This window comes from Hylobates moloch, unplaced genomic scaffold, assembly GCF_009828535.3.
Source record: "Hylobates moloch isolate HMO894 unplaced genomic scaffold, HMol_V3 SCAFFOLD_14, whole genome shotgun sequence".
In the NCBI taxonomy this organism is placed as follows: Eukaryota; Metazoa; Chordata; class Mammalia; order Primates; family Hylobatidae; genus Hylobates; species Hylobates moloch.
The window spans coordinates 93,503,103-93,529,994 of NW_026652289.1; the positions used below are offsets into that span (position 1 = coordinate 93,503,103).

At 39.7% G+C, this 26,892-nt stretch overlaps 1 protein-coding gene across 5 annotated transcripts in view; it reads left to right on the plus strand.

Moving 5' to 3' along the window:
* Window positions 1-26,892, plus strand: part of GALK2 (galactokinase 2) — a 163,130-nt gene that overhangs the window by 100,283 nt on the left and 35,955 nt on the right. For all 5 annotated transcript variants that reach the window (XM_032176326.2, XM_032176327.2, XM_058427728.1 and 2 more), the window contains exons 6-8: window positions 9,754-9,852; window positions 11,341-11,493; window positions 25,054-25,264. In XM_032176326.2, the coding sequence (XP_032032217.1) occupies window positions 9,754-9,852; window positions 11,341-11,493; window positions 25,054-25,264 (463 nt within the window). The remainder of the gene's footprint in view (window positions 1-9,753; window positions 9,853-11,340; window positions 11,494-25,053; window positions 25,265-26,892) is intronic.

A 26,892-nucleotide genomic window follows, 5' to 3' on the forward strand; every position in this document is an offset into this window, starting at 1 on the left:
TTCTAATGAAAAGGAGTTTCAGTTCAGATATGCACAGCTTGTGCTCCATTGGCTCACCACTGCCCAATTTTGGGCACAGCCTCTGTTTCCTGAAGCAGAATGACAAGGTAGCTTGGTGGACTTTGGAGCCAGGCCTTTTTGGCTTTGAATCTTATTTTAGGTCAGTTTATTGACCTTTTTGAGCCTCAATTTCCTTCTCTATGAGATAGAGAATTTACAATTCTATAAAAAGTTATAATTCTTTTTCTGGGTTGTTTTGTAAGTTAAATAAGATGTACAAAATACCCTGCACAGTGTCTAGCCTTAGAAGACATTTGGTATTTGTCAGCTTTCTTCACTTTTTTATTAAATTCTTTCCCAATTTGTTTAATTTATCAAGAAAGCCTTGTCATGTAGGAAATCATTTAAAGGGCTGTTTCAGATTTAATGTGCTTGCAGATCGCCTGGGGATCTTGTTAAGCTGCAGATTCTGATTCAGTAGGTCTGGGATGGAGCATGAGATTGTGCAGGTTTCACCAGTTCCCAGGTGACACCAATGCTGCGTGTGAAGACCGCACTTGGAGTAGCAGAGTATACTGTACTCTTTTCTCCCTTTGCATCTCATTATTACCTTTTAGATTCATGTTAATATTTTAACAGTTTTACCACACACATTTGCACATCCAGAATCATCATCGGGAGAAATATCCAAGGTTGTACATTGTTAGGTACTAATAAGATTCCTCCTCATCCAGCACAGGCCGTGATGGTTGAGGTCTAGAAGAAACCTATCATAGACATTTCCCCAGGATTCCCATGGGCCTAGGATCCCAAAGTGTTTGAATAAAATACTTTGCTCCAGCCTCATTGTTGAAGGCTCCTTCTCAGAATCTGGGTCCCTCTGTGACTTGGATTGCAGGTCAGTTAGGTTAAGGAAGTCGTCTTTGTCTTTCTCTTGTCGACGACGAGTCTGGAGGGAGCCACTGGAAGACTGTGCTTCTGCCCTCAGTGAGCACCTGAGATATTTTTAGAGCCACATGTCCCAACTACTAGCTTTCTCCAGGTTCATTAGATCATGTTCTCTCCACTGTACACAGATAGGAGAGTGTACTTTTGTTCTTTTGTGATACACACTTTCTGAGCCCATTGAGCTTTTATAGGAGAACATATGAATATCCAGCCCTAAGAACTAAAAACAAGCTATGTGTGAAAAAAGCATGAGTACTTAATGCAAACTCGGAGTGCTTAATGCAAACTCTGTGGTGTTTCTACATTTTTGCAGACTTCTTAGATTGACTTTGGAGAAACCTCCTCACTGTTGTTGTTTTTTTCTAGTTTCTGCTTGTTTTGATATTTAAACTCCTTCCTTTCTTTCCTGTATTATTTACAGGAACTTTTCAGCCTGAACCATCAGGGTCATTTGCATCTGCTGTGCCCAGTTTGGGAATTGGCTGTCTTTGTCCTAGGCAACTTTTCTTGAAGTAAAAAATGCAAAAGTTACTAATTCCTTTGCATTACATCTCTTTAAGTTACAGATGTGAAGAAGAAATAATAGCCTCCTTCTTGAAAAAAAAATATTAGAACAGGCTTTTTTTTTTTCCTTACAAAGTGTCTGTAAGTTAGAGCTTGGTCATCAGTCATGTTTCAAAAGAAAGCAAGTCTGCTTCAGTCTCTTTTAGAGTTATCTTGGTGCTATTTCATGGAGAATTTCTCTGTCCTGGATGGGCTCTACCTAATATGTTTGACAACTTGGGGAAGAATTTGAAAATACCCCCAGATAAGAACATAGAAATTTTGAAAGTTAGGGTGTAGAAGGATTAGAGAGGGAGAAAATAGAGAAAATATTTGAGGTAAAGTCAGAGGAGCCATTAATGTTTTTACCTTATCTAGATGAAACAGTCAGGGTTGTAACAGAAAACAGATGGCACACTCAATACTAAAGGACAATTTATTTCACTGGGACTGTTTACAAAGATGTGGGTTTAGGGGACATCCAGGACTAACCTGTAGCTGTGCTGTTGCTGCCCTTGGGCCTGAAGGTACCTTCGACAGGGAGAGACCTCACTTCACTCTCCCTCCCTTCCCCATTTCCTGCCAGAGTCTTCTGTTAGAAGAACCTAATGGGAAGCAGAGAGCACCTGAGCCTGTTGATGCACAATTATGCATTGCTTAACAATGGGGTTATGGACTGAGAAATGTGCTGTTAGATGATTTTGTCATTGTGTCAACATCATAGAGTGTACTAACACAAACCTAGATGGTGTAGCCTACTACACGCCTAGTCTATATGGTACAGCCTATTGCTTCTAGGCTATAGAACCAGTACAGCATATTACTGTACTGAATACTATAGGCAGTTGTAACACAATGGTATTTGTGTATCTAAACATAAAAAAGGTAAAGTAAAAATATGGTTTAAAAGAAAAAAATGGTACAGTTATATTGGGCATTTATCATGAATGGAGCTTGCAGGACTGGCAGTTGCTCTGGGTGAGTCTGTGAGTGGTGAGTGAATGTGAAGGCCCAGGACATAACTGTACACTACTGTAGACTTTATCAACACTGTACATGTAGGCCACACTAAATTTATATAAAAATGTTTTCCTTCAGTAATAAACTAATGTTAGCTTGCTATAACTTTTTTACTTTATAAACAAAATTAAAAAAAAAAAACTTTTTGACTCTTGTAATAACACTTAGCTTGAAACACAAACACATTGTATAGCTGTACAAAGTGTTTCCTTATAGCCTTATTCTATGAGCTCTTTTCTATTTTTAAAATTTTTTATTTTTTTAACTTTTTAAACTTTTAGTTTTTTTGTTAAAAACTAAAACAGAGTCAGGATCATCAATATGACTGTGTTCCACCTCCACCTCTTGTCCTACTGGAAGGTCTTCAGGGGCAATAACATGCACGGAGCTGTCATCTCCTGTGATAGCAGTGCCTTCTTCTGGCATACTTCCCGAAGACCTGTCTTGAGACTGTTTTACAGTTAACTTTTTTTTTAATAAGTAGAAGGCATATGCTCTAAAATAATGATAAAAAGTATAATAAATATGTACACCAGTAGCATAGTCATTTGTTACCATTATCAAGTATTATGTACTGTGCATAATCATACGTACTACACTTTTATATGACTGGCAGTGCAGTAGGTTTGTATACATCAACATTACCACAAATGTAATGTGATGTTACAACTGCTCTGAGCTATGGTGTCACTAGGTGATAGGAATTGTTCAGCTCCATTTTACTCTTATGAGACCACTCCAGAATGTTTTTGTGCAGCACATGACTGTAGTTCATCCTGGGCAGCCTTCTGGGGCAGATAGCAGGGTGAAGGGAAGTGGACAGATCTGGAGAGGCAAACAGAAGCTGTCTGGCACTCCAGGTTTACATTTTCTTTTGGAAGACTTGTTTACCTAAAGACACTATCAATATTGTGAGCTCCTTGAGGGCAGACACTGGCCTATTCACTTATCTGTTAGGTCACTATTTAAATGATTGTTGAATGAATGAATGGGTCTGTTTATTTCCTTCTTTTCCCTCGACTTGCACTTATGGCAGCCGACTATAACAGTATAATTTTGTCTTGGTTAGAGCCTTGTGTTCTGAATAGTTAGACTTCCCGAAGGCATGGTTAACTAACTCAGAGAAACATTCCTTCCAGTGTAATTCAACTTTTAACAATCTCATTATTGAAACTGCTAAACAAAAACAGGTCACTGTATTCTTGTCTTTTTGTATTATTATTATTGTTTTTTTGTGGATATCCACGTTTAGTGAGGCATAACATTCATGAATCTTTAGCCTTTCTCAGTGCTAATCAGTTAGATTTAATTAGATTCTCTGTTAAGTTGAACCCTGTTATTTCATTTCTCCTCTTACCTGGAGTTCCACTGGCGTGCAGATGGATAAACTGTTTAATTTAGGAAGGCCACAAGCCTTTTGTTTCCTTCCCAGGCTGCTTCAAGAGAACCACACAAAGGGCTAAAGTAGCTTCATTAACTACGTTTAGTAGCTTTAAAAGAAGATCTGTAAATAATGTCAGGTTTCTCCCAACTGTCCAGAGGGCAGATGTCTGAATAGATAGCAGCTTATTGGTTACACACTTTGGCAAAGTTTCCCATGCAGTCAAGTTGTCTTCCCTAATGATTCTCAGTCATTAGGGTTTTGAAAGAAGGGATAGAGAGCAAAATGTCACAAGTGACTAGTTTGGAAATCCCTGGGGTTCTTGTGGTGCTCAAGTTTAAGGGCAAAATAAAATACATGGTAGAGAGGGGAGTGAACCCATTCTTCATTAGAGCTTTGCTGATCTAGCTTGAGGGTTTTCGGGTTGTGTGTTTGTGTTTATGGGGTACGGTGGAAAAGCCTTAGAATCACTTAGCCATCAGGTAGAAATATGCCTTTGTCCTTTGCTAAAGAGAATGGGGTTCCTGAATTCATTTTGTTCTATCCATGAAGTTAGCTTCCGATAAGCTTCTTTTCTATATGCTTTTGATAATGTGCTTTTGACAGCTACTCCTTATTCTTGTGAAATCTATTGAGATTTTACATAATTTAAGTAGGTATGGAGTATTGATTCAGTGTCTTTGCAAGTCACTCTGTCTGATTATAATCCTTGGAGGACATTTTATGGTTCTATTTTCAGTGTCCGAAAGGACAGAAAAAGCATGGATAGACTCGCTCACATGTCTCCCTCACATCATCCATAATGACAACATTCTCTGCTTCCTTTTACATTGTAGTGCTGTTAAGGCACCAGATCCCTTCATTAATTGTTCTCTGAGTTCAGGTCATGCTATCTCTGGCTTAGGCCATGGGCCTAATTTATTTATTAATTATTTATTATTTCTTTGATTTCTGTGGGCCTAATTTTTGTTTACCATCAGAAGAATGCAAGTTTTTTTCTTAATAGAATCTGAGGTTTTTTTTTTTTGTTTCGTGTTGTTTGGTTTTTGTTTTTTTAACCTTTGTTTCTATTTTCTTTTTTGAGACAGAGTCTCGCTCTGTTGCCCAGGCCAGAGTGCAGTGGTGCAATCTCGGCTCACTGCAAGCTCCGCCTCCCGGGTTCACACCATTCTTCTGCCTCAGCCACCCGAGTAGCTGGGACTACAGGCGCCCGCCAACACGCCCGGCTAATTTTTGTGTTTTTAGTAGAGACAGGGTTTCACCGTGTTAACCAGGATGGTCTCAATGTCCTGACCTCGTGATCCGCCCGCCTCGGCCTCCCAAAGTGCTGGGATTACAGGTGTGAGCCACCACACCCGGCTGTTTCTAGTTTCTTTACATCTCATAATGATTTAGGATTTGATCTTTCTGGCCGGGCGTGGTGGCTCACACTTGTAATCCCAGCACTTTGGGAGGCCAAGGCGGGTGGATCACGAGGTCGGGAGATCGAGACCATCCTGGCTAACACGGTGAAACCCCGTCTCTACTAAAAAATACAAAAAATTAGCCAGGTGTGGTGGTGGGCGCCTGTAGTCTCAGCTACTCAGGAGCCTGAGGCAGGAGAATGGCGTGAACCCGGGAGGCAGAGCTTGCAGTGAGCGGGGATCGGGCCACTGCACTCCAGCCTGGGTGACAGAGTGAGACTCCGTCTCAAACAAACAAAAAAAAAGGATTTGACCTTTCTGCTTATGGTACTGGGGTGAAGAGGTAGGGCCGCTGGGGAAACCAGCTGGTGGGCCTGCAGTTGAATATTTTACTACAGGCAAGTTTTATATTTTGTGAGTGGAGACTCCCTGCCCCCTGTAAGTAGACCCAAATGCTTTAAATCGGGCATATGGTCGGGTGCGGTGGCTCACGCCTGTAATCCCAGCACTTTGGGAGACCAAGGTTGGCAGATCATGAGGTCAGGAGATCGAGACCATCCTGGCTAACATGGTGAAACCCCGTCTCTACTAAAAATACAAAAATTAGCCAGGCGTGGTGGTGGGAGCCTGTAGTCCCAGCTACTCGGGAGGCTGAGGCAGGAGAATGGCGTGAACCCGGGAGGCGGAGCTTGCAGTGAGCCGAGATCGCACCGCTGCACTCCAGCCTGGGCGACAGAGCTAGACTCCTTCTCAAAAAAAAAAAAAAAAAAAAAAAAAAATCGGGCATCTATTTTCCTGTTTGCCTTAGGCTTCATTACTCCCTAATGTTGAATTGGCTGTTTTAGAGGAATCCAGATTCTTTAAATTCTGTTTCCCTGAACACTTAAAAAATGGTCTTGTATTCTATAGTAATCATAACTTGTCTTTACGTTTGGCTTGGGACTTAGCTGCTTTCTTGTGTAAATCAGATGATTCCTTATTCATCATGTAAAGATAACAACAACTGTGTAGTACTTTAGAGCACTATGAAGTACTTTTATTTGAAGTTTTAAACTTTAGTTTCTTGGATCATTACAATAATGCTGTGGCTAGGGAGGTGGGTACTTTTCTCCTTATTATGGGTAGGAGGTAATATATGGTGGTGGTGAAGATTATGGGTGCTGGAGTCAGATCATTTGAGTTTGAATTATATCTTTAATAATTACTAGCCTAGTCTCAGCTAATAAACCCACTCAGTTTCCTAATCTGTAAGCTGCAGAGACCTATTTTATAGGTGTATTAGTCCGTTATCATACTGCTATGAAGAAATACTTGATACTGGGTAATTTTTAAAGGAAAGAGATGTAATTGACTCACAGTTCCACATTGCTGGGGTGGCCTCAGGAAACTTACAATCATGGCAGAAGGCAAAGGAGAAGCAGGTACTTTCTTCACCAGGCGGCAGGGCGGAGTGAGTGCAAGCAGGGGAAATGCCAGACACTTATAAAATCATCAGATCTCCTGAGACTCACTCACTGTCATGAGAACAGCATGGGGGAAACCAACCCTGTGATCCAATTACCCCCACCTGGTCCTGCCCTTGACACATAGGGATTATGAGGATTACAATTCAAGATGAGCTTTTGGGTGGGGACACAGCCAAACCATATCAATAGGGTTGTGTGAGAAATAAATAATTCAGGCAAAGCAATTAGAACACTACCTAGCACATAATAAGTGCTCAATAAACCTTAATTACTAAAACTATTAGCATTGTTAATAGAATATGAATACATGGAAAAAATAATAAGCATAAACGTATCAAACTTCTCAGTGTTCTGGTTTTTTCCTCTTAAGAGGGAGGATAACTTAAATTTTGGTGAATCTCATTTGTCTTTTCATATCCCTTTGAGGTAGTGAAAAATAGATTACATCATCTCCATTTTGCAGGGAGTAGTTGAAGTCCAGTGAGAAAAGAATACAGGCTTTGGAGTCAGGTGAGGTTCAAATCCTGGCTCTTCCACTTCTGGTTATATATCTCTAAGCCCCATTTTCCCCATGTCTATAATGGGGATAAGCAGAACTTTGTTTGGAGGTTTGAAGGAGATAATGCTTACAAAAGAAGTAATGCAAGGTACTTAGCATACTTACCACATACTGTGACTCAGTAAATGTGGCTGTTATTGCTGTTGAGGGGAGCGGACTTTTTACACTGGCCCAGGGTCACAGTTAGTTGGGCACCCAGGTTCCATCATCTCTTACATAATGATGAATCTACTGCTTCATCTAGGTATGTTGTTTCTCTACATTTTAAATCCAAGTGTTTTGATCTTTTGGTTACTAATTTATTTTTAATGTACATATTATGGACACTGGCTCTGTGTGTCAGCAGACTGTGAACAATGCCTATTGCATCAAAATCCTAAGTTTACCTCATGTCACAAGACAAAAGTTAATGTTAGTGAATCCACATGACCAACAAGGAATATGACACTTGCAGAATCTGTCAGATGGTGTTTGGGCAGCTATTCTCAGAAATTGAAAGCAGCAGGTGTTTATTAATATTTACTATGTGTTTGGCATTATGTGAAGTAGGGGACAAGAAAGAAACACCATATTTTATTCATTTCTCACAAGAAACAGATATGATAGAAACATGAAACAATTAACAATTAAGGAGCAATAATAGCACTGTGATTCACAGACATGTAGATAAAAAGACAAGTAGACCCACACTTAAAGCATATTCAATACATGATAATAGAGTTATTAACAGGGAGTGCTGAGGAGGAGTTATGTGGTATGTGTGCATATGGGTGGTGGTGCAGGTTCCACGGCAAGGTGCTGCTTGAGTTGTTGACTAGTTGGGAATGCTGGGGGGAGTATTGAGTGAAGAGAATGGAAAATCGTATTTGTAAAGACAATGAGATGTGAAAGAGCCTTGGGTAGTAAAGAACAGCATTTGTTTAGTATCGCTGTTGGCTGGAGCTTAGGGTTTACAGTAGGAGTGGTGGGATAGCAGGCTGGAGAAGTGCACTAGGGTTAAGTCATTAAAGACCTTGTGTACCATGCTGAAGAGTATGAGCATTAAGGTGTTGGCAACCAAGCAGGCAAGAGATGATTATATCAGTGTTTCAGAATAATTATTCTAGAAACATCATATAGTAAAACAGAAATAAGGGCCTGAATAAAGTCTTACAATAAATAAAACTGAACAGATGAATGAATGAATAGTAGTGTGAGTATTAGATGATACTAACTACAAATATTTTAGGAGTTTAGAAAAAGGGGACACCATGATGGGAATAATATTCAAAGAAGACTCCATGATGAAGAAAGTTTTTTTTTTTTTTTTTGAGAAGGGGTCACACTCTGTCGCCAGGCTGGAGTGCAGTGGTGCAATCTTGGCTCACTGCAACCTCCACTGCCCAGGTTCAAGCGACTCTCCTGCCTCAGCCTCCTGAGTAGCTGGGACTACAGGCATGGGCCACAACGCCCAGCTAATTTTTGTATTTTTAGTAGAGATGGGGTTTCACCATGTTGGCCAGGATGGTCTTGATCTCTTTACCTCATGATCTGCCCGCCTTGACCTCCCAAAGTGCTGGGATTACAGGCGTAAGCCACAGTGCCCGGCCATGAAGAAAGATTTCGGTGGTCAGTCCAGAGATTTATCTATAGTAGCTAGCCAATAAACTGGATATTGAACAAAAGTACAATTTATACAGGAGAGAAGACAGGAAGTAATACCAAGTTGCATAAACATGTGTGAAATGGTCAAAGAGACAAATCTAACTGGATAAGAGTGGTCAATTTCACATGCATAATGGTCCCAGATTTTGGAAGCCTTCAAAATGCCTGGTTGAGGAGTTTAGATTTATTTCTTAATCAACAGGAAGCCATTAAAGATTCTTAAACAGATATTTTAATATTTTCACTTTGGGTTAGAACATCTTGGTTGGAGGAAGACGAGCCTGATGAGATGACACCAGTTCTGATTCTTACATTTAATGGAAATGCCAGAGAGACTTCATTACTTTTGGGCAGGAAAATAAAGTTTAATGACCCCACTTTGGTTATGGGTAGACTGTGGAATAGTAGTTCACTGTTGGGAGACAAAGGAAGCTGAGGCAAAAATGAATGATTGCCCATATGAGATTCTCAGTGATACCAGTCTAGGGAAGGATAGAGTAAATAGAAAGATGGTAGAAACTGCTTGCTCTGTGGAGACTTTTAGGGATGGCAAAAACATAGCATGCACAGTCAATATCTTATTTCATACCCATAGCAGACATTGTTAATCGATGTTGGTATATTTTCCTATAGTCTGGAGCCCTTTTTAATGCAGTGCTCCAGGCAGGCTACTATTAGTTGATCAGAGTTGGCGCTGGAATTCAAACCTATTTGTCATGCATGTAGTAAGAAATGAATGAGAAATGGCTTATGACTACTCACAGTATAAATCAGTTTTTACCTTTCCAGGTGGAACTTGCAGAAATCTGTGCCAAGAGTGAGCGTTACATTGGCACTGAAGGAGGAGGCATGGACCAGTCTATATCATTTCTTGCAGAAGAAGGAACTGTAGGTAGCATTCCAAATAGGAGCCATTCGGAAATTCCTAGTGGGAAAATTTACATGGAGGGGAAGGCCCTGAAAGCCCCAGGATGCTTGGTTATGGACAGCCTACTATATTAGGCTGTATTGTAGGATATTACTTCCCAACTGCTTGTAACTCAAGGCTGCCACCAGTTAACCTACTCTATTTCATGTTGATTGCCTTTCTCTTACACTTCCAGAATGATACCTCTGGTCTGTTTTTCTCATGTGTCTAGCTTTTTCCCCTCTTCTATTTTTCTTCATTGTTAAGGTGAGCTTTCTCAATTCCCTAGTTATTGGAACCTCATTTCCCGCTCCTGTCCTAAATCACTTCATCTCATGCATTTTTATAATCTTATGTTGGTTTTAAACCCAAATCATAGTTCTCTTACCACATATATTCACAGTCCCTCTTTTTATAATTTACTCTTTGGTATCATTTTTCTCTGTCAACATTTTTGGGGCTTCAGTGGTGGGAAAAAGAATGTTGACAGTAAGCCAGGAATGAATTCCTTAGCTGGATACCACTTCCCCTTGGCTATCAACTCCTTTAGGCAGAGCAGAGGTTTTAGTTGTTGCTCATAAGCTGCTCATTTCCAAAATAGAGCAAACATTTCTTTAAAACATTTTCTTAGTTTTTCATCAGATTCCTACAGGCTTGGCTATTTTCCAAGAACACCTGGATTCCTTCTTATTAAGAATATTTGTTATTGATTCCCCTAAGCCAAAGACATGAGGCATGAGGAAATTTGTTTTAATACTAAGAAAATACTTTGGGTGTTTTGGATGAGACTCAACAGGCAGACATGAGGGCCAGAGTCCTGATGTTAATGTAAGTTAGCTGTAGAGTCTGAACACAGTCCAAGTTCTTTGGGCTTAAAAAACACTTCACCATCTGACCCCTGCTTTACCCCTCTATCCTAACCTCTCACCGCTTCTTACCCCTCAAACTGTAAGCTCTAACCAAATTTCCATGCCCGTAGCTCCATTAACATTCCATGTTGTTTTTTGCCCCGGGACTTGCCTAAGTTCTTCCCTCTTCTTGACATGCTTTTTGAGGAAAGAAACCCTCTGTCTGCCCTACTTTTGCTCATCTTTTAGGACTCAGTTTAGATTTCTCTTTTTCAACTGAGTGGAGCCTACAGTAGGCTGTATCTGATCAGATGCTTCAGCTATGTATCCGTATAGCATCTGTGCTTTGCTACCATTGTAACACAACTTGGAAATGTATTTGTCTGTCTACTAGACTGTCTTTCCCACTTGATTGTGGGCTCTATGAGAGGAGTGACAGTGTCTTTCCTGTTCACTGTTGTATTTCCAGTGCCTAGTACAGCGCCTGGAGGTCAATAAGTAATATTTGAATCAATGAATGCATTTTTGACAAAACACTTTAAGATAAATAAATACATAAACACTTGAACATTTTCTGCATTCTAATAAATTATATTTCTCCTTTCATCTTTCTTCTAACAGGCCAAGTTGATAGAATTTAGTCCTCTGAGGGCAACTGATGTAAAACTCCCAAGTGGAGCAGTGTTTGTGATTGCCAACAGTTGTGTGGAGATGAATAAGGCAGCAACTTCCCATTTCAATATCAGAGTGATGGAGTGTCGGCTGGCTGCGAAGGTATGAACTTGGCAAGCTAGTGAAACTTGAAGTAGAGTTTTCCTTGTCTTTAATTGTTCTCTATTACTTTATCTCTTTCCCCAAATTTTAGGGCAACATTCTGACTGCAACAGCATTCCAACTGAAGGTCTTTGGGTACAGAGAAATCTGATTTTTAACTCAGAAGACAGATGAACCAGTTGAGTCTTCTGGGGTGGCACTGGGAAGAAAAGGGCAGCTTATATATGTGAAGCAGAGTTATGGGTTCGGTCTGTGGGTGGAGAAAGATAATTGGGGACAATTGATGGGAATGACCACAGCTGGTCTTATTTCCTCAACAAAAGTGATGGCAGCCTCACCCCTCCTGGTCCTCTAAGATGCAGTTTTTGCATTGGGTTATCATTCATTACTCCAAAAATACAGGATTGGTGCAGTCCCCACAGAGCCCATACCCAGAAAGAAGATTTTTACATGTCTACTAGGGAAACACAAACCAGCAGGGAGTCTTGGAAGTCTTTCTTTAGAAAACCCCCACAGTTAAACCTTAAATCTATTTAGGTAGTATTCATCGAGTAGCTATTGTAGTTCTAGCAGCATGAAGATATACAAAGGGGCAAAGGACATGGGACTAGAGAGAGTGGACAATAGAGTTAAGAGTTCAAGTTAAGGGATTATGAAACAGGAAATGGTTAATATGTGATCAGCTAGTAAGTAATCCAGTGATCCAAAAAGTGACACAGTAATTAAATGTTATAAATAATCCAGAATAGCTCATAATACGACTAGAAAGTTGGAGAGAGGACTGAGGCTGGAGGCTAGGAAGTGGATTCTGGGTCAGGAGCTCCACTGTGCTTTCTTCCACTCTTGCTTTGATCTCCTGATGGATATCACCTAAGACTTATGATCACCAACATTTACCAGCTCCTAAATACAGCCTGAAATCTATTTTCTTAGTAGTAATAATTTCAGACCTTCTGTACTTCTCTCAAACACCCATTACTTGATTCAGCCTAACTTCCAAAAGTGATCTTCTCCCATATTTCATGTTGGAAATAGATGTGGTCACATAGACTTTGGCTTCCTGCCATCATATCTGCATGTCTCTCTATATCTACATCTCATGTCAAAGCCAGCCCTTCCATGTGTGCTGCAGGGAACTCACTCCATCTTTAACCTGTTCCTCACCTATATTTCTCTACTAAATGCTTTCCATCAGACTCCACCTATTCTAGTATTTTGTATTAGAAAAGTCTACCCTAAGCCTCACAACTATCTCCATCTACTATTTCTATTTCTACTTTTTCATTCTCTTCACAGTTAAACTTCTCAAAAATTGCTTTATATATGTTATCTTTACTCCTCTACCTCCCTCTTATTCTGGAATTTACCAAAATCTCACTTCTGCATTCTCTACAATATTGAATTTGCTCTTTCTTAGGCCACCAAAGATTTTTTCATTGGTAAATCCAGTGGGCCCTTTTCAGTCTTCATCTTATTTCTCATTGTCATTTCTTTTTTTTTTATTTTTTTATTTTTATTTTTTATTATTATACTTTAGGTTTTAGGGTACATGTGCACAATGTGCAGGTTTGTTACATATGTATCCATGTCCCATGTTGTTTTCCTGCACCCATTAACTCGTCATTTAGCATTAGGTATATCTCCTAATGCTGTCCCTCCCCCCTCCCCCCACCCCACAACGGTCCTCCGAGTGTGATGTTCCCCTTCCTGTGTCCATGAGTTCTCATTGTTCAATTCCCACCTATGAGTGAGAACATGCGGTGTTTGGTTTTTTGTCCTTGTGATAGTTTACTGAGAATGATGTTTTCCAGTTTCATCCATGTCCCTACAAAGGACACGAACTCATCATTTTTTATGGCTGCATAGTATTCCATGGTGTATATGTGCCACATTTTCTTAATCCAGTCTATCGTTGTTGGACATTTGGATTGGTTCCAACTCTTTGCTATTGTGAATAGTGCCGCACTAAACATACGTGTGCATGTGTCTTTATAGCAGCATGATTTATAGTCCTTTGGGTATATACCCAGTAATGGGATGGCTGGGTCAAATGGTATTTCTAGTTCTAGATTCCTGAGGAATCGCCACACTGACTTCCACAATGGTTGAACTAGTTTACAGTCCCACCAACAGTGTAAAAGTGTTCCTATTTCTCCACATCCTCTCCAGCACCTGTTGTTTCCTGACTTTTTAATGATGGCCATTCTAACTGGTGTGAGATGGTATCTCACTGTGGTTTTGATTTGCATTTCTCTGATGGCCAGTGATGATGAGCATTTTTTCATGTGTTTTTTTGGCTGCATAAATGTCTTCTTTTGAGAAGTGTCTGTTCATGTCCTTCGCCCACTTTTTGATGGGGTTGTTTGTTTTTTTCTTATAAATTTGTTTGAGTTCATTGTAGATTCTGGATATTAGCCCTTTGTCAGATGAGTAGGTTGCAAAAATTTTCTCCCATTCTGTAGGTTGCCTGTTCACTCTGATGGTAGTTTCTTTTGCTGTGCAGAAGCTCTTTAGTTTAATGAGATCCCATTTGTCAATTTTGGCTTTTGTTGCCATTGCTTTTGGTGTTTTAGACATGAAGTCCTTGCCCACGCCTATGTCCTGAATGGTATTGCCTAGGTTTTCTTGTAGGATTTTAATGGTTTTAGGTCTAACATTTAAGTCTTTAATCCATCTTGAATTAATTTTTGTATAAGGTGTAAGGAAGGGATCCAGTTTCAGCTTTCTACATATGGCTAGCCAGTTTTCCCAGCACCATTTATTAAATAGGGAATCCTTTCCCCATTGCTTGTTTTTGTCAGGTTTGTCAAAGATCAGATAGTTGTAGATATGCGGCATCATTTCTGAGGACTCTGTTCTGTTCCATTGATCTACGTCTCTGTTGTGGTACCAGGACCATCCTGTTTTGGTTACTGTAGCCTTGTAGTATAGTTTGAAGTCAGGTAGCGTGATGCCTCCAGCTTTGTTCTTTTGGCTTAGGATTGACTTGGCGATGCGGGCTCTTTTCTGGTTCCATATGAACTTTAAAGTAGTTTTTTCCAATTCTGTGAAGAAAGTCATTGGTAGCTTGATGGGGATGGCATTGAATCTATAAATGACCTTGGGCAGTATGGCCATTTTCACGATATTGATTCTTCCAACCCATGAGCATGGAATGTTCTTCCATTTGTTTGTATCCTCTTTTATTTCATTGAACAGTGGTTTGTAGTTCTCCTTGAAGAGGTCCTTCATATCCCTTGTAAGTTGGATTCCTAGGTATTTTATTCTCTTTGAAGCAATTGTGAATGGGAGTTCACTCATGGTTTGGCTCTCTGTTTGTCTGTGATTGGTGTACAAGAATGCTTGTGATTTTTGTACATTGATTTTGTATCCTGAGACTTTGCTGAAGTTGCTAATCAGCTTAAGGAGATTTTGAGCTGAGACAATGGGGTTTTCTAGATATACAATCATGTCATCTGCAAACAGGGACAATTTGACTTCCTCTTTTCCTAATTGAATACCCTTTATTTCCTTCTCCTGCCTGATTGCTCTGGCCAGAACTTCCAGCACTATGTTGAATAGGAGTGGTGAGAGAGGGCATCCCTGTCTTGTGCCAGTTTTCAGAGGGAATGCTTCCAGTTTTTGCCCATTCAGTATGATATTGGCTGTGGGTTTGTCATAGATAGCTCTTATTATTTTGAGATACATCCCATCAATACCTAATTTATTGAGAGTTTTTAGCATGAAGGGTTGTTGAATTTTGTCAAAGGCCTTTTCTGCATCTATTGAGATAATCATGTGGTTTTTGTCTTTGGTTCTGTTTATATGCTGGATTACATTTATTGATTTGCGTATGTTGAACCAGCCTTGCATCCCAGGGATGAAGCCCACTTGATCATGGTGGATAAGCTTTTTGATGTGCTGCTGGATTCGGTTTGCCAGTATTTTATTGAGGATTTTTGCATCAATGTTCATCAAGGATATTGGTCTGAAATTCTCTTTTTTGGTTATGTCTCTGCCAGGCTTTGGTATCAGGACGATGCTGGCTTCATAAAATGTGTTAGGGAGGATTCCCTCTTTTTCTATCGATTGGAATAGTTTCAGAAGGAATGGTACCAGTTCCTCCTTGTACCTCTGGTAGAATTCGGCTGTGAATCCATCAGGTCCTGGACTCTTTTTGGTTGGTAAGCTGTTGATTATTGCCACAATTTCCGAACCTGTTATTGGTCTATTCAGAGATTCAACTTCTTCCTGGTTTAGTCTTGGGAGGGTGTATTTGTCGAGGAATTTATCCATTTCTTCTAGATTTTCTAGTTTATTTGCATAGAGGTGTTTGTAGTATTCTCTGATGGTAGATTGTATTTCTGTGGGATCGGTGGTGATATCCCCTTTTTCATTTTTTATTGCATCTATTTGATTCTTCTCTCTTTTCTTCTTTATTAGTCTTGCTAGTGGTCTATCTATTTTGTTGATCTTCTCAAAAAACCAGCTCCTGGATTCATTAATTTTTTGAAGGGTTTTTTGTGTCTCTATTTTCTTCAGTTCTGCTCTGATTTTAGTTATTTCTATCCTCTGCTAGCTTTTGAATGTGTTTGCTCTTGCTTTTCTAGTTCTTTTAATTGTGATGTTAGGGTGTCAATTTTGGATCTTTCCTGCTTTCTCTTGTGGGCATTTAGTGCTATAAATTTCCCTCTACACACTGCTTTGAATGTGTCCCAGAGATTCTGGTATGTTGTGTCTTTGTTCTCGTTGGTTTCAAAGAACATCTTTATTTCTGCCTTCATTTCATTATGTACACAATAATCATTCAGGAGCAGGTTGTTCAGTTTCCATGTAGTTGAGTGGTTTTGAGTGACGAAGCTAGGAAGAAACTGCTTCAACTAACAAGCAAAATAACCAACTAACATCATAATGACAGGATCAGATTCACACATAACAATATTAACTTCAAATGTAAATGGGCTAAATGCTCCAATTAAAAGAGACAGACTGGCAAACTGGATAAGGAGTCAGGACCCATCAGTGTGCTGTATTCAGGAAACCCATCTCACGTGCAGAGACACACATAGACTCAAAATAAAGGGATGGAGGAAGATCTATCAAGCAAATGGAAAACAAAAAAAGGCAGGGGTTGCAATCCTAGTCTCTGATAAAATAGACTTTAAACCAACAAAGATCAAAAGAGACAAAGAAGGCCATTACATAATGGTACAGGGATCAATTCAACAAGAAGAGCTAACTATCCTAAATATATATGCACCGAACACAGGAGCACCCAGATTCATAAAGCAAGTCCTGAGTGACCTACAAAGGGACTTAAACTCCCACACAATAATAATGGGAGGTTGTAACACCCCACCGTCAACATTAGACAGATCAACGAGACAGAAAGTTAACAAGGATATCCAGGAATTGAACTCAGCTCTGCACAAAGTGGACCTAATAGACATCTACAGAACTCTCCACCCCAAATCAACAGAATATACATTTTTTCAGCACCACACCACACCTATTCCAAAATTGACCACATAGTTGGAAGTAAAGCTCTCCTCAGCAAATGTAAAAGAACAGAAATTATAACAAACTGTCTCTCAGACCACAGTGCAATCAAACTAGAACTCAGGATTAAGAAACTCATTGTTATTTGTTATCTTTCAACAAAGGTAACCAGTCTTTCCCTCTTGAAACATTCTCTTCCTTAGGTTTCCAGTATACTTCAGTTCCTGTTTTTTTTTTCCCCGTTATATTTTTGTTGCTATTTCTTTTTAGTTTTAGCCATTCCCTCCACCGACCCACACCGGGCAGGGATGAAGGGATGGCAGGAATTCACTCCTCCTCCCACAGATGTTTAAATGTTGGTGTTCTTCAAGGCCTTGGCCTTGGTCGTCGTCTTCTTTCTAGTGGTCTTTCTTCTGTTGCTCTCATGCCCTCAGCTTCAACTTCCATCTCTATGATGATGACTTCCTAATAAACATCTTCAACTAAGGCTTTCTTGGCTGAGCTCCAAACCTCTATATCCAATGCCTTATTGACCATCTTTACTTGAATGAATCATAGACCTCTTAAACTGAGCATGTTGAAATTGAACTCAATCTTTCACAGACCTTATATTTTTCTATCGGTCCCATCATCACTTATTGACTATCACATTAGCCTTCTCACTGTTCCTTAAATTCATGCTCATCTCTTTCCCAATCATTCTTTAAATAACAGCATGACGGTTTAGAAATTTAAATCTGAGAGATTTAAATTCCCCTGCTTACCACCTTTCAGAAGCTTCCTATTTCGTTGGAATAAAGTAAAAAGTCCACATCACCACCTGGAGAGCCACCATATCTGAGAACCGTGCACCTCATCCTCTTCATCTCTTAGCATCACCTGCTTTCCTTACACTCCAGCCATGAGACTCGTTCTCATCTCAGAGACTTTGCACCTGCCCAGGACATTCTTTCTTCAGCCCACTTTGAAGTCTTAGTCTAAATGTCCCTCAAGGAAGCCTTCCCTGACTTCCTTACTCTTAGACTAAGTTAGACCCCCCTTTATATTTTGAAGCACTTCATTTTTCAGTTATGGCACTTATCACAATCATTTATTTAATGTCTGTCTCTTCTTTCGGATTCAGTTTTACCTGAGAGCTGAGGCTGTGTTTGTCTTGTTAACTCTTATATCCCTAATGCTTGATGTGGTGCTTAAGCTGAAGAGACACAGGATAAACATTTGTTGAATAGATGAATGACTACTCCCTGTATCACCTGCTCTGTACTTTATTTTGCACAATTTCACAGTTTTTTACAAGTACCTATTGTATGCTGAGCACTGGCCTAGATCCTGTGGAGGTGTGTAAAGTGTAGTTTTCCCTTGTTACTGACTTAGCACTTCTCCTCTTACTTCTATCCTCTGAGGTTGGGAAGTTCAGGAAATTAGAGATATACTGAGTGAGGAAAATAAAAGCTTTTTGTTTCTGGAATATTTGGGGGCATACAGTTTTTGAAAAATTATGATTTAAATGTTTTGAATTTTTAATTTACTTATTAAGATAATGTCTAAAAATAAAGTAATAGAAGTGCTTTAACACTGAACTCTTCATAGTATTTGATCAGTGCATATGTGCAGAGAAACAGTGCTGTAAACTTTTTAATATCAAGCGTTCAATGAACTTTCTTTCTTTTACGACACACTTCCTTTCTCAGGAGATGGAAGAAATTAGTGTCTTATTTGTTTGAGGGCTTAGTCTTGTTGACCTTTTATCTTGAGGTTGATGAGTAAGTATTGCCTTCCTAAGGAGACCTCAAACATACACAACATTGTTTTCAAAGTTTTATCACGAAATTAGATATCCTCTACCAGATCCATAGGTGAGCTGAAACAAGTATTAGACATGTAAAATCAGTTCATGTTGTGACTACTCTCCCAAAGATACAAGAAGAAAATGACGGATAAAATTGTAGTGCTGAGTCTCTGTAGTAAAAGTTATTGTGATGTTGGAATGTTTTTTGAGAGTTAACTAGAAAAAGGGCATCTCCTTTGGAAGCAGTAGTAGCTGAAGATCTTAATCCACTGCAGAACCTCCTGTTCTTGAGGATGTTTTCTCAGTTTAACTGCATAACCCCATATGCATTTTAGAGGTACTTTGGTCAGCAAAATTGGCATCTGCATTTGGCTTTTTGCTACACACTCCTCCCAATTGACGTAGATAAACACACGGTTTTAAATACTCTGAATTTTTCTCTTTTAAAATGTGGAAGAAAGAAAAATGAAAGACTTTATCAAGATGGAAAATGTTTTCTAAATCATGTTGCTGCAAATCACTAAAATCCCAGGTTTTATACAAAAGGGAAATGAAGATAAAACTGCTAATGTGCACTTTACTCAGAGATATGGATATTAGGAATATGCTTTTGCTTAGGAATATAGTCTGGAATTCTACTAAGCATATTTTCTTTGCAATATGGTTCTATTCTTCCATTTTTGGCAACATGTGAATGAATATAATTTTTTTTTGAAGATGGTCTCATTAAATAAATTAAACTCTCATGTTAAAAGGTTAAAAAAAAAAGCTTATCTCAACCTGAGCAAACTTTGTTTTCCAACAACAATAATGAAGTGTCAGCTGAAGAATGGCTAATCAAGATAGTTTTGAAAATGAGACTGAGACTGATCAGCTAGGGCTCTACATGGCAAAGTTGTAATGAATAACATTTATTTTTCCTTTCTTCCTATTTTTCTCAGATTCTTTTTTGAAAATGAGTACCTTGTTAAAATCAAGTTAACACAGGGAAGTACACTAAACCAATAGAGACAATTTTTCTTTGTTTTGCATTAATGCTAGCAATTTCCTCTATTCTTAACGTCTTTCTCATCTTGTTTCTCTGTCTCTGTCTCTTTCTCTCTCTCCATCAGCTTTCAAAAGATAATTGATGCAAATTCATAAAAAATCAGAGCCTTGTAGAGCATTTGACTAAAATTAAAAATTTTTGAAGGCAAACTCAATAGAGATTTATAATTACTACTTGTATAAATGATATCTTAATGAAGCACATTTTTATGATAAAGTAGCCAGAGATCTTTAGTAGGTACAACATTTTTCATATTTTGCACACATTTGGGGCTTAAATGTTTCCAGAAGTGCTTTTCTTATACAGTATCCCTTAGTTACATTGAAGAATAAAATGTGTGATGCCCATAATAAGTATTATGGGAAGTCAAGTAGGGAAGAGAAATTATACTGTTGCTTTTTGCATACCCAGAGCTCCTTGTGGCAACATGACAAGCAGTGAAGGAGAGAGTTTCATATGATCCTTTGACACTTCAAGGAAAATTTACAGTGATTCTTTACAGGGCCTGTCTGGTCAGGGGCCATCAGTCACCCAGTTTTTCAGCTCCTGTCACTTAGTATGAAACTTATTCTTTGTCTGGTGATAGAATGGGAGGAGAAGTTGGCATAATATTCTCAGGGTTTTGGCAGTTTCCTTGAATTTGAGCAGAGAAAAACCAAATACTCAAGAATGTAGCCAATTTCACGCAGCCAGTTGATTCAATAGTGCATACTCTGCCAAGACTCTGGCATGGAGTATTCAGGCAATGGTGAGTCCGAGCTGCATGGCAGAGGACATACATACTGGGGAATAGGGGTAATGTGTTTAATGGAGCCAGATTGTGGCAGGACCTTCAGTGCCATGCTCAGGCTTACCCAGGCTTGGCTTTGAAAGCGGTGGTTGTTAGCGAGGTATTTTAGAAATATTAATATGGCAGCAGGAGCTTTTGCCTTGGTTGAAGAGAAGTAGGTACTAGAGTATCAGTGAGGATGGGATAAAAAGGGAGAGATGTGAGAGAAGCTCTGACTGGATGTGGTAAGGGTTGGGTACAGGCTGTCTATGATTGGATTTTTGTTTTCCTTCTGGCATATACTTCATTACTTTGAGGAAGTTTTCCTTGACTACCTCCTGACCTCAATTAGGTTAAACACTCTTTTATGTGCTCTTACCATGTCCTGTATTTTTCTATTATAGCAGTTTATCATAATTGGATTAAGTTCTTTATGTTAAACGTAGTTTTAATTTAACCTCTGTCTTTTCTGGTGGACTGTGAGCTGCACGTGGTCAGGAGCCATGTGTGCCTTACTCACTGCTCTCTGCCTGTAGCCTGGGAAGTAACAGGCACTCAGTAGACACTCACTGTGAGCAGACGCACATGAATGAAGGAAATGAAGAAAACGTGTTGACTCAATAAGGGCTACAGCTTCAAGGTGCAATGGTTGGTGAAAAGCATGGTGCTGCCAGTGATAGGTTTTGAGAAGGTAGTATGCACTAGAAGTTGACTACAAAGTAGGAGATGATGAGAATTCTTCATGAATATCTTAACACTTTCTCTACCATACCGTTTTACCAGAAGACCCAGGGAGTCTCAGACCAAGAGCAGAGGGCTTAGTATTTTTGTTTGTGTCTGGGACAACCTGAAAGTGCTAGGGAGTTAATATCCTTGAGAGCTGCCTCAATCAGTGATAACGGGGAGTTATTGGGTAAATACTTTGGCTTTTTTGCCCATGGTAGGACATGACTGAGCTTTACACATACAGGTTCCAGAGAACCTGTGATTTGAAGCTCAGCAGGCCAGACTCACTTGCCAACATCAGTACACCTCATATTGGCTTCTCTTCCTGTCTCACTTTCCACTCCTCTTAATGCTTCTTAGGATCACCTTCCCCTCAAATTCTTACCCTCAAATTTTTGTCACAGGGCCTGCGTCTGAGAGAAACCAACCTAAAACAGAGTTTTAGCACTATTTATCAGTGCCTCTTTCCATGACTGTGGAAAAAGCACCTGTTGCCTGCTTTCTTATCCACAGAGCATGGAACAGAGCTCAGGAACCTCTCAGAAGTGGTGTCTGATATGAATACTTAATGTTTGCCATGGTGAAAAGAAAATGGTGAATGTGGACAAAGAACTGCCTTCTCTTATTTCCCCACCCTACTACTGAGTGAGAAAGTTGTGACAAAATAACCCACAGCCCTGACTCATAGCCCTGCTTCACAAATGTGAAGGAGGCCAGTCACCTGGGCCACAAGTGCCTTCATGAAGCTCTGTCTTTGAGCAACGGTGATCTTATCCACCCATTTCCTTCATCTGCAAGTCATCTTTCTGTTTTCCAAGCCAAATTTCAAAGGGCTTAAGAGGCTTTTCTATTTGACTCCCTCAATGTAGTGTAATTCAACAGCTCACGGGCTGTGCAGCTGTCATTGAGGGCATATGGTAGATTTCATCCTTAATTGAAATACACACCAAATTGGCTGTGTGGATTCTCCAGCTGAGGGCTCACTGGACAACTGGTGTCACAGTAAAGTGGGATATTGCTGGAGTGAATGTGAACTCTATGTTAGTGCCTCAGTCTGCAGAAGGCACATCAGGAGGCTGCCTTTGAAAAGTGAATCTTGTGGGCTGCAGCCATCCCTTGCAGACTTTCTCCCCACATATCACTGGCCCAGTTTGCTTGGATCAAGTGCCTGGGGCAATGTGACTGGTTCAAGAGAGAATGGGAATGGGAACTTGGAGATCATTGTGGACTGAAAGCTTCTTAGAAAGAGCCCACTGTCATCTCTTGGGGGCAGTTCTCTGACGTTTTTCTTTTTCAGTTTGGAAGGAACCCATTTATCAAAGTGTTTTTAAATTTCTGGAATGTTCACTTCTAGCACAGATCTAGGTTTGTGTTTTGAAATGCGTTTCTAAGACTTGATCAGTGATTTGAATTCATATGGGTAACATGATATAGTTATCATCCATACCTCATTGAGAATGTGGCCTAGGGGAAGGAAGAAAGAGTTATAAGACCTGGATTCAGTTTCCAACTCTGTTATTAACTAGTTGAGTTACTTTGTTTTTTTGAGACCGAGTCTCACTTCATCACCCAGGCCAGAGCACAGTGGCATGACCTCCGTTCACTGCAACCTCTGCCTCCTGGTTTCAAGTGATTTTCATTCCTTAGCCTCCTGAGTAGCTGGGATGACAGGCACATGCCACCATGCCCAGCTAGTTTTTGTATTTTTGGTAGAGACGAGGTTTTGCCATGTTGGTCAGGCTGGCCTTGAACTCATGAGTTCAAGTGATCTGTCTACCTCAGTCTCCCAAAGCTGGGATTAATGAGGCCACCACACCCGGCCTTGTTAAGTGACTTTGGACAAGTCACTTACTATTATTATTATTATTTTTGGAGACGGAGTTTCACTCTTGTTGCCCAGGATGGAGTGCAATGGCAGGATCTCAGCTTACTGCAACCTCCGCCTCCCGGGTTCAAGCGATTCTCCTACCTCAGCCTCCCGAGGAGCTGGGATTACAAGCATGCACCACCACGCTCAGCTAATTTTTGTATTATTAGTAGAGATGGGGTTTCATCATGTTGGCCAGGCTGGTCTTGAACTCCTGACCTCAAGTGATCCACCCGCCTCGGCTTCCCAAAGCGCTGGGATTGATTGTACGGGCTTGAGCCACCGTACCCAGCCTACTATTATTTTCTAAATAGAATAATAATATCTGTCTCACGGGGTTGTTGAAGATTTTAAGAAATACGGGGCATACTTTAGACTATACCACACTATTATTTTTGTTAGCTTCATTGCTTATCTCAGTTGGATTGTGGATGTGTTGCCAGAAAGCATCATTGTAGGAGATCATTAACTTCAGCTCTTTTTTTCATATAAAATAAATATCTATTCTTTTGTATTATGTATATCTTTGTAAGTTTTCTCAAATTATTTTTGGAATACATTGGAATATAGAACAAGAATGAGTGAATGAAATGAATGAATGAATGGGTCAGTCTGTGGAGCTATCAGTCCAGTACTGCTAATAACCATGAACTAAATGTGCTAAGCAAACAGGTCAGAAGAAGTCTTAGCTCATGTTTTTTTTTTTTTTTTTTTTTTTGCTTTTTGTTTTTTGTTTTAAATGACACCATGTTCCATGAAATAATCAAACCGAAAATCATAGTTCTATTGTTTTGTTTCCCAGTTTGGCCTTAAAATCATTAACTCATTTCAAATATATGAGCCAGGGTTTTAAAAAGAGGATTAAATTAATATAAGAACTTCTGTTATTAACATTCTTCAGAAGTCAGTGGCCGTAACCAGAGTACAATAGTCTTTTGGTAAACTGCTTCCTGTCAAAAAGAAAGAAAATCATCAACATAATGGAAGAGTAAATCAGATGCACATTTTCTTGAAGACTGATTTCCCCTTCTCTTGTTTCTTTTTGCTGTTTAAAATGCCCCTCTGTCTTCACACCCAGGCAATGAATATTGTAGACCTCAGGATGAGAGAAATCCTCACTGTTTTGATTGCCACCCACTCTGATATTGCTTGGGGAGAATGACAGAAGTATATTCTGGATTGGGGTTCCCATGGGTGGTTACAGATTTGGTTTATACTTAACCCTCACCGTCAGATTGAGGAGGTACCTCAGGATGCAGTTAGAAGCCAAACTCTTTTTCTTGAGGGTAGAGGAACATACAGCTACTACCACCAGCGACCTAATTAAGTGCTTCACATAAGGTCATCAATAAGGTTTTCATTTCAAATTTAGGATTTTACCCCAAATGCCCATATAATGCCATTTTCAGAGACATATAGTAAACAGGAAGTACCCTAATTGGACGTACAGTATCCTCTCAAGACCCAGGTCACATGAGATTTAAATAGTTTTCTCTTGACTTCCTAGGGAGGAATGCAGTAGGCATGAACTGAATAAGGATAAAAGAGTAAAATTATTCAAAGAAATAGCTCTGAGGGAAAGTGGTGACAGGCCAAAAAAAAATCAGTGAGGGATTAGTTGTGTGTGCGTGTGTGTGTGTGTGTGTGTGTGTGTGTTTCAGGACAAATACTTAACTAGTCTGTGAGTGTCATACAAACATGTTTAATTCCAGGCATCTGAAGCCAGTATGCATTTCCAAGTAATGGTGGGAAAGTTGGATAGGTTGAATGGAAAACAACAACAACAACAACAACAAACAGCTTAAAGTTAAATCTGGCTAATTAAAATAGTACACATCAAATTCTGAATCAAAACTGACCATTATCTTGGTTTGAATTTGCAGCTCCTGGCTAAATACAAAAGCTTGCAATGGGACAAAGTACTGAGGCTGGAGGAGGTGCAGGCTAAACTAGGGATTAGTCTAGAAGAAATGCTGTTGGTCACAGAAGATGCCCTTCATCCTGAACCCTATAACCCTGAGGAGATCTGCAGGTGCCTGGGAATTAGCCTGGAGGAACTCCGAACCCAAATCCTGAGTCCAAACACTGAAGATGGTGAGTTGGCTGGAGAAAGTAAGATACAGGTTATTCCCTCACTCACAGCTGGAAGGTTTCAACTTCTCCACTGGTTTTAAAGCATACTTGAGGGAATTTGGAGACTGTGTTTTGGCAAGCTTAATTATTTAGAATCTTAGCTTCATAAATGTATTCGTTCATTCTTTCATTCACCACTATGCTGGGTAGGCAAGGGTGAATGAGACATGATTCCTGTCTTCCAGGGGCTTATAATTCAGAAAGCTTCTCTTTTTTATCTTTTTTTTTTGCCTTATCCATTTTTTTCTGGTTATTATGCTACTTGTATAAAAAATGGACTAAGAGAACTGCTCTAACTCTGTGCAACAATACTCAGAACACTATAAAATGTTCACTTCTTAGGTTGAAACTTGTGGTCCACTTTAGTGTGGAAGCTTATTTCTATTTGTGGTCTGCTTTCAATTAACTTTATTTTTATACCAATAACATCAGAAACTGAGATGAAGCCCAGGTAAATGTTGCAGGCACAGGATGGAGTCTTGGGCTGGCTGTTCCGCTTAGACTAGAGGTTATCTATTTGTGAGAAATCAGTACTGGGTGCAAGGACATCTAGTTAAGATCAAGTTGCCCTTAGTGGAGGGTTATGGCGGATGAGTAGGAGATTAACACAAACATCAGCCTCAGGGACCCATTTCTGTCTCATTCAGTTCAGTTCTACAACTGATTGTTGAGTTGCTACTGTGGATTTACCCACAAAGTAGTATCTTAAAGGCTGCAAGTACTGAAAACTTTGGGATGAGATAAGGGAATCATATGGAAGCAGGGATTGGGTTTTAGTTTCTAACACTGTCGATCCAATTTAATTTGATGAAGCTTGATTGAGTCTTTAGAACCAGAATAAGCAACTATGGCTTACTGGCCAAATCAGGCCTGCCATCTGTTTTTATAAAAAAAAACTTTTACTACAACATGGCCATGTATTAGTTATGGCTGCCTTTGCACTATAAGAGTTGAGTAGTTGTGATAGAGATTAAATAGTCCACAAAACCTAAAATATTTACTATCTGGTTCTTTGCAGAAAATGTTTGCTGGCTCTCATTCCAGAAAGGCAGTAGACTAAAGTTTACCACAGTTTTGCCATGAAAATAGGCATAACAGGAATGCTTCTAAGAATAATCTGTATAATGTGCTAAGAATAATGCTTGGTAGCAGAGGTACTAATAGAGTGATGAGTGTGGTGATGGAGTTGTACTTGGGTCTAGGGAGACCAGAAAACAAAGAAGTCAAAGCCAGCTTAAGGCCGGGTGCAGAGGCTCATGCCTGTAATTCCAGCACTTTGGGAGGCTGAGGTGGGTGGATCACTTGAGGCCAGGAGTTCGAGACCAGCCTGGCCAACATAGTAAAACCTGTCTCTACCAGAAACACAAAAATAAGCCAGGCATCGTGGCAAGCACCTGTAATGCCAGCTACTCAGGTAGCTGAGGCATGAGAATTTTTTGAATCCAGGAGACAGAGGTTGCAGTGAGCTGACATTGTGCCACTGCACTCCAGGGTGAGACCCTGTCTCAAGTAAATAAATAAATAAATAAATAAATAAATAAATAAACTCCAGGGTGAGACCCTGTCTCAAATAAATAAATAAATAAATA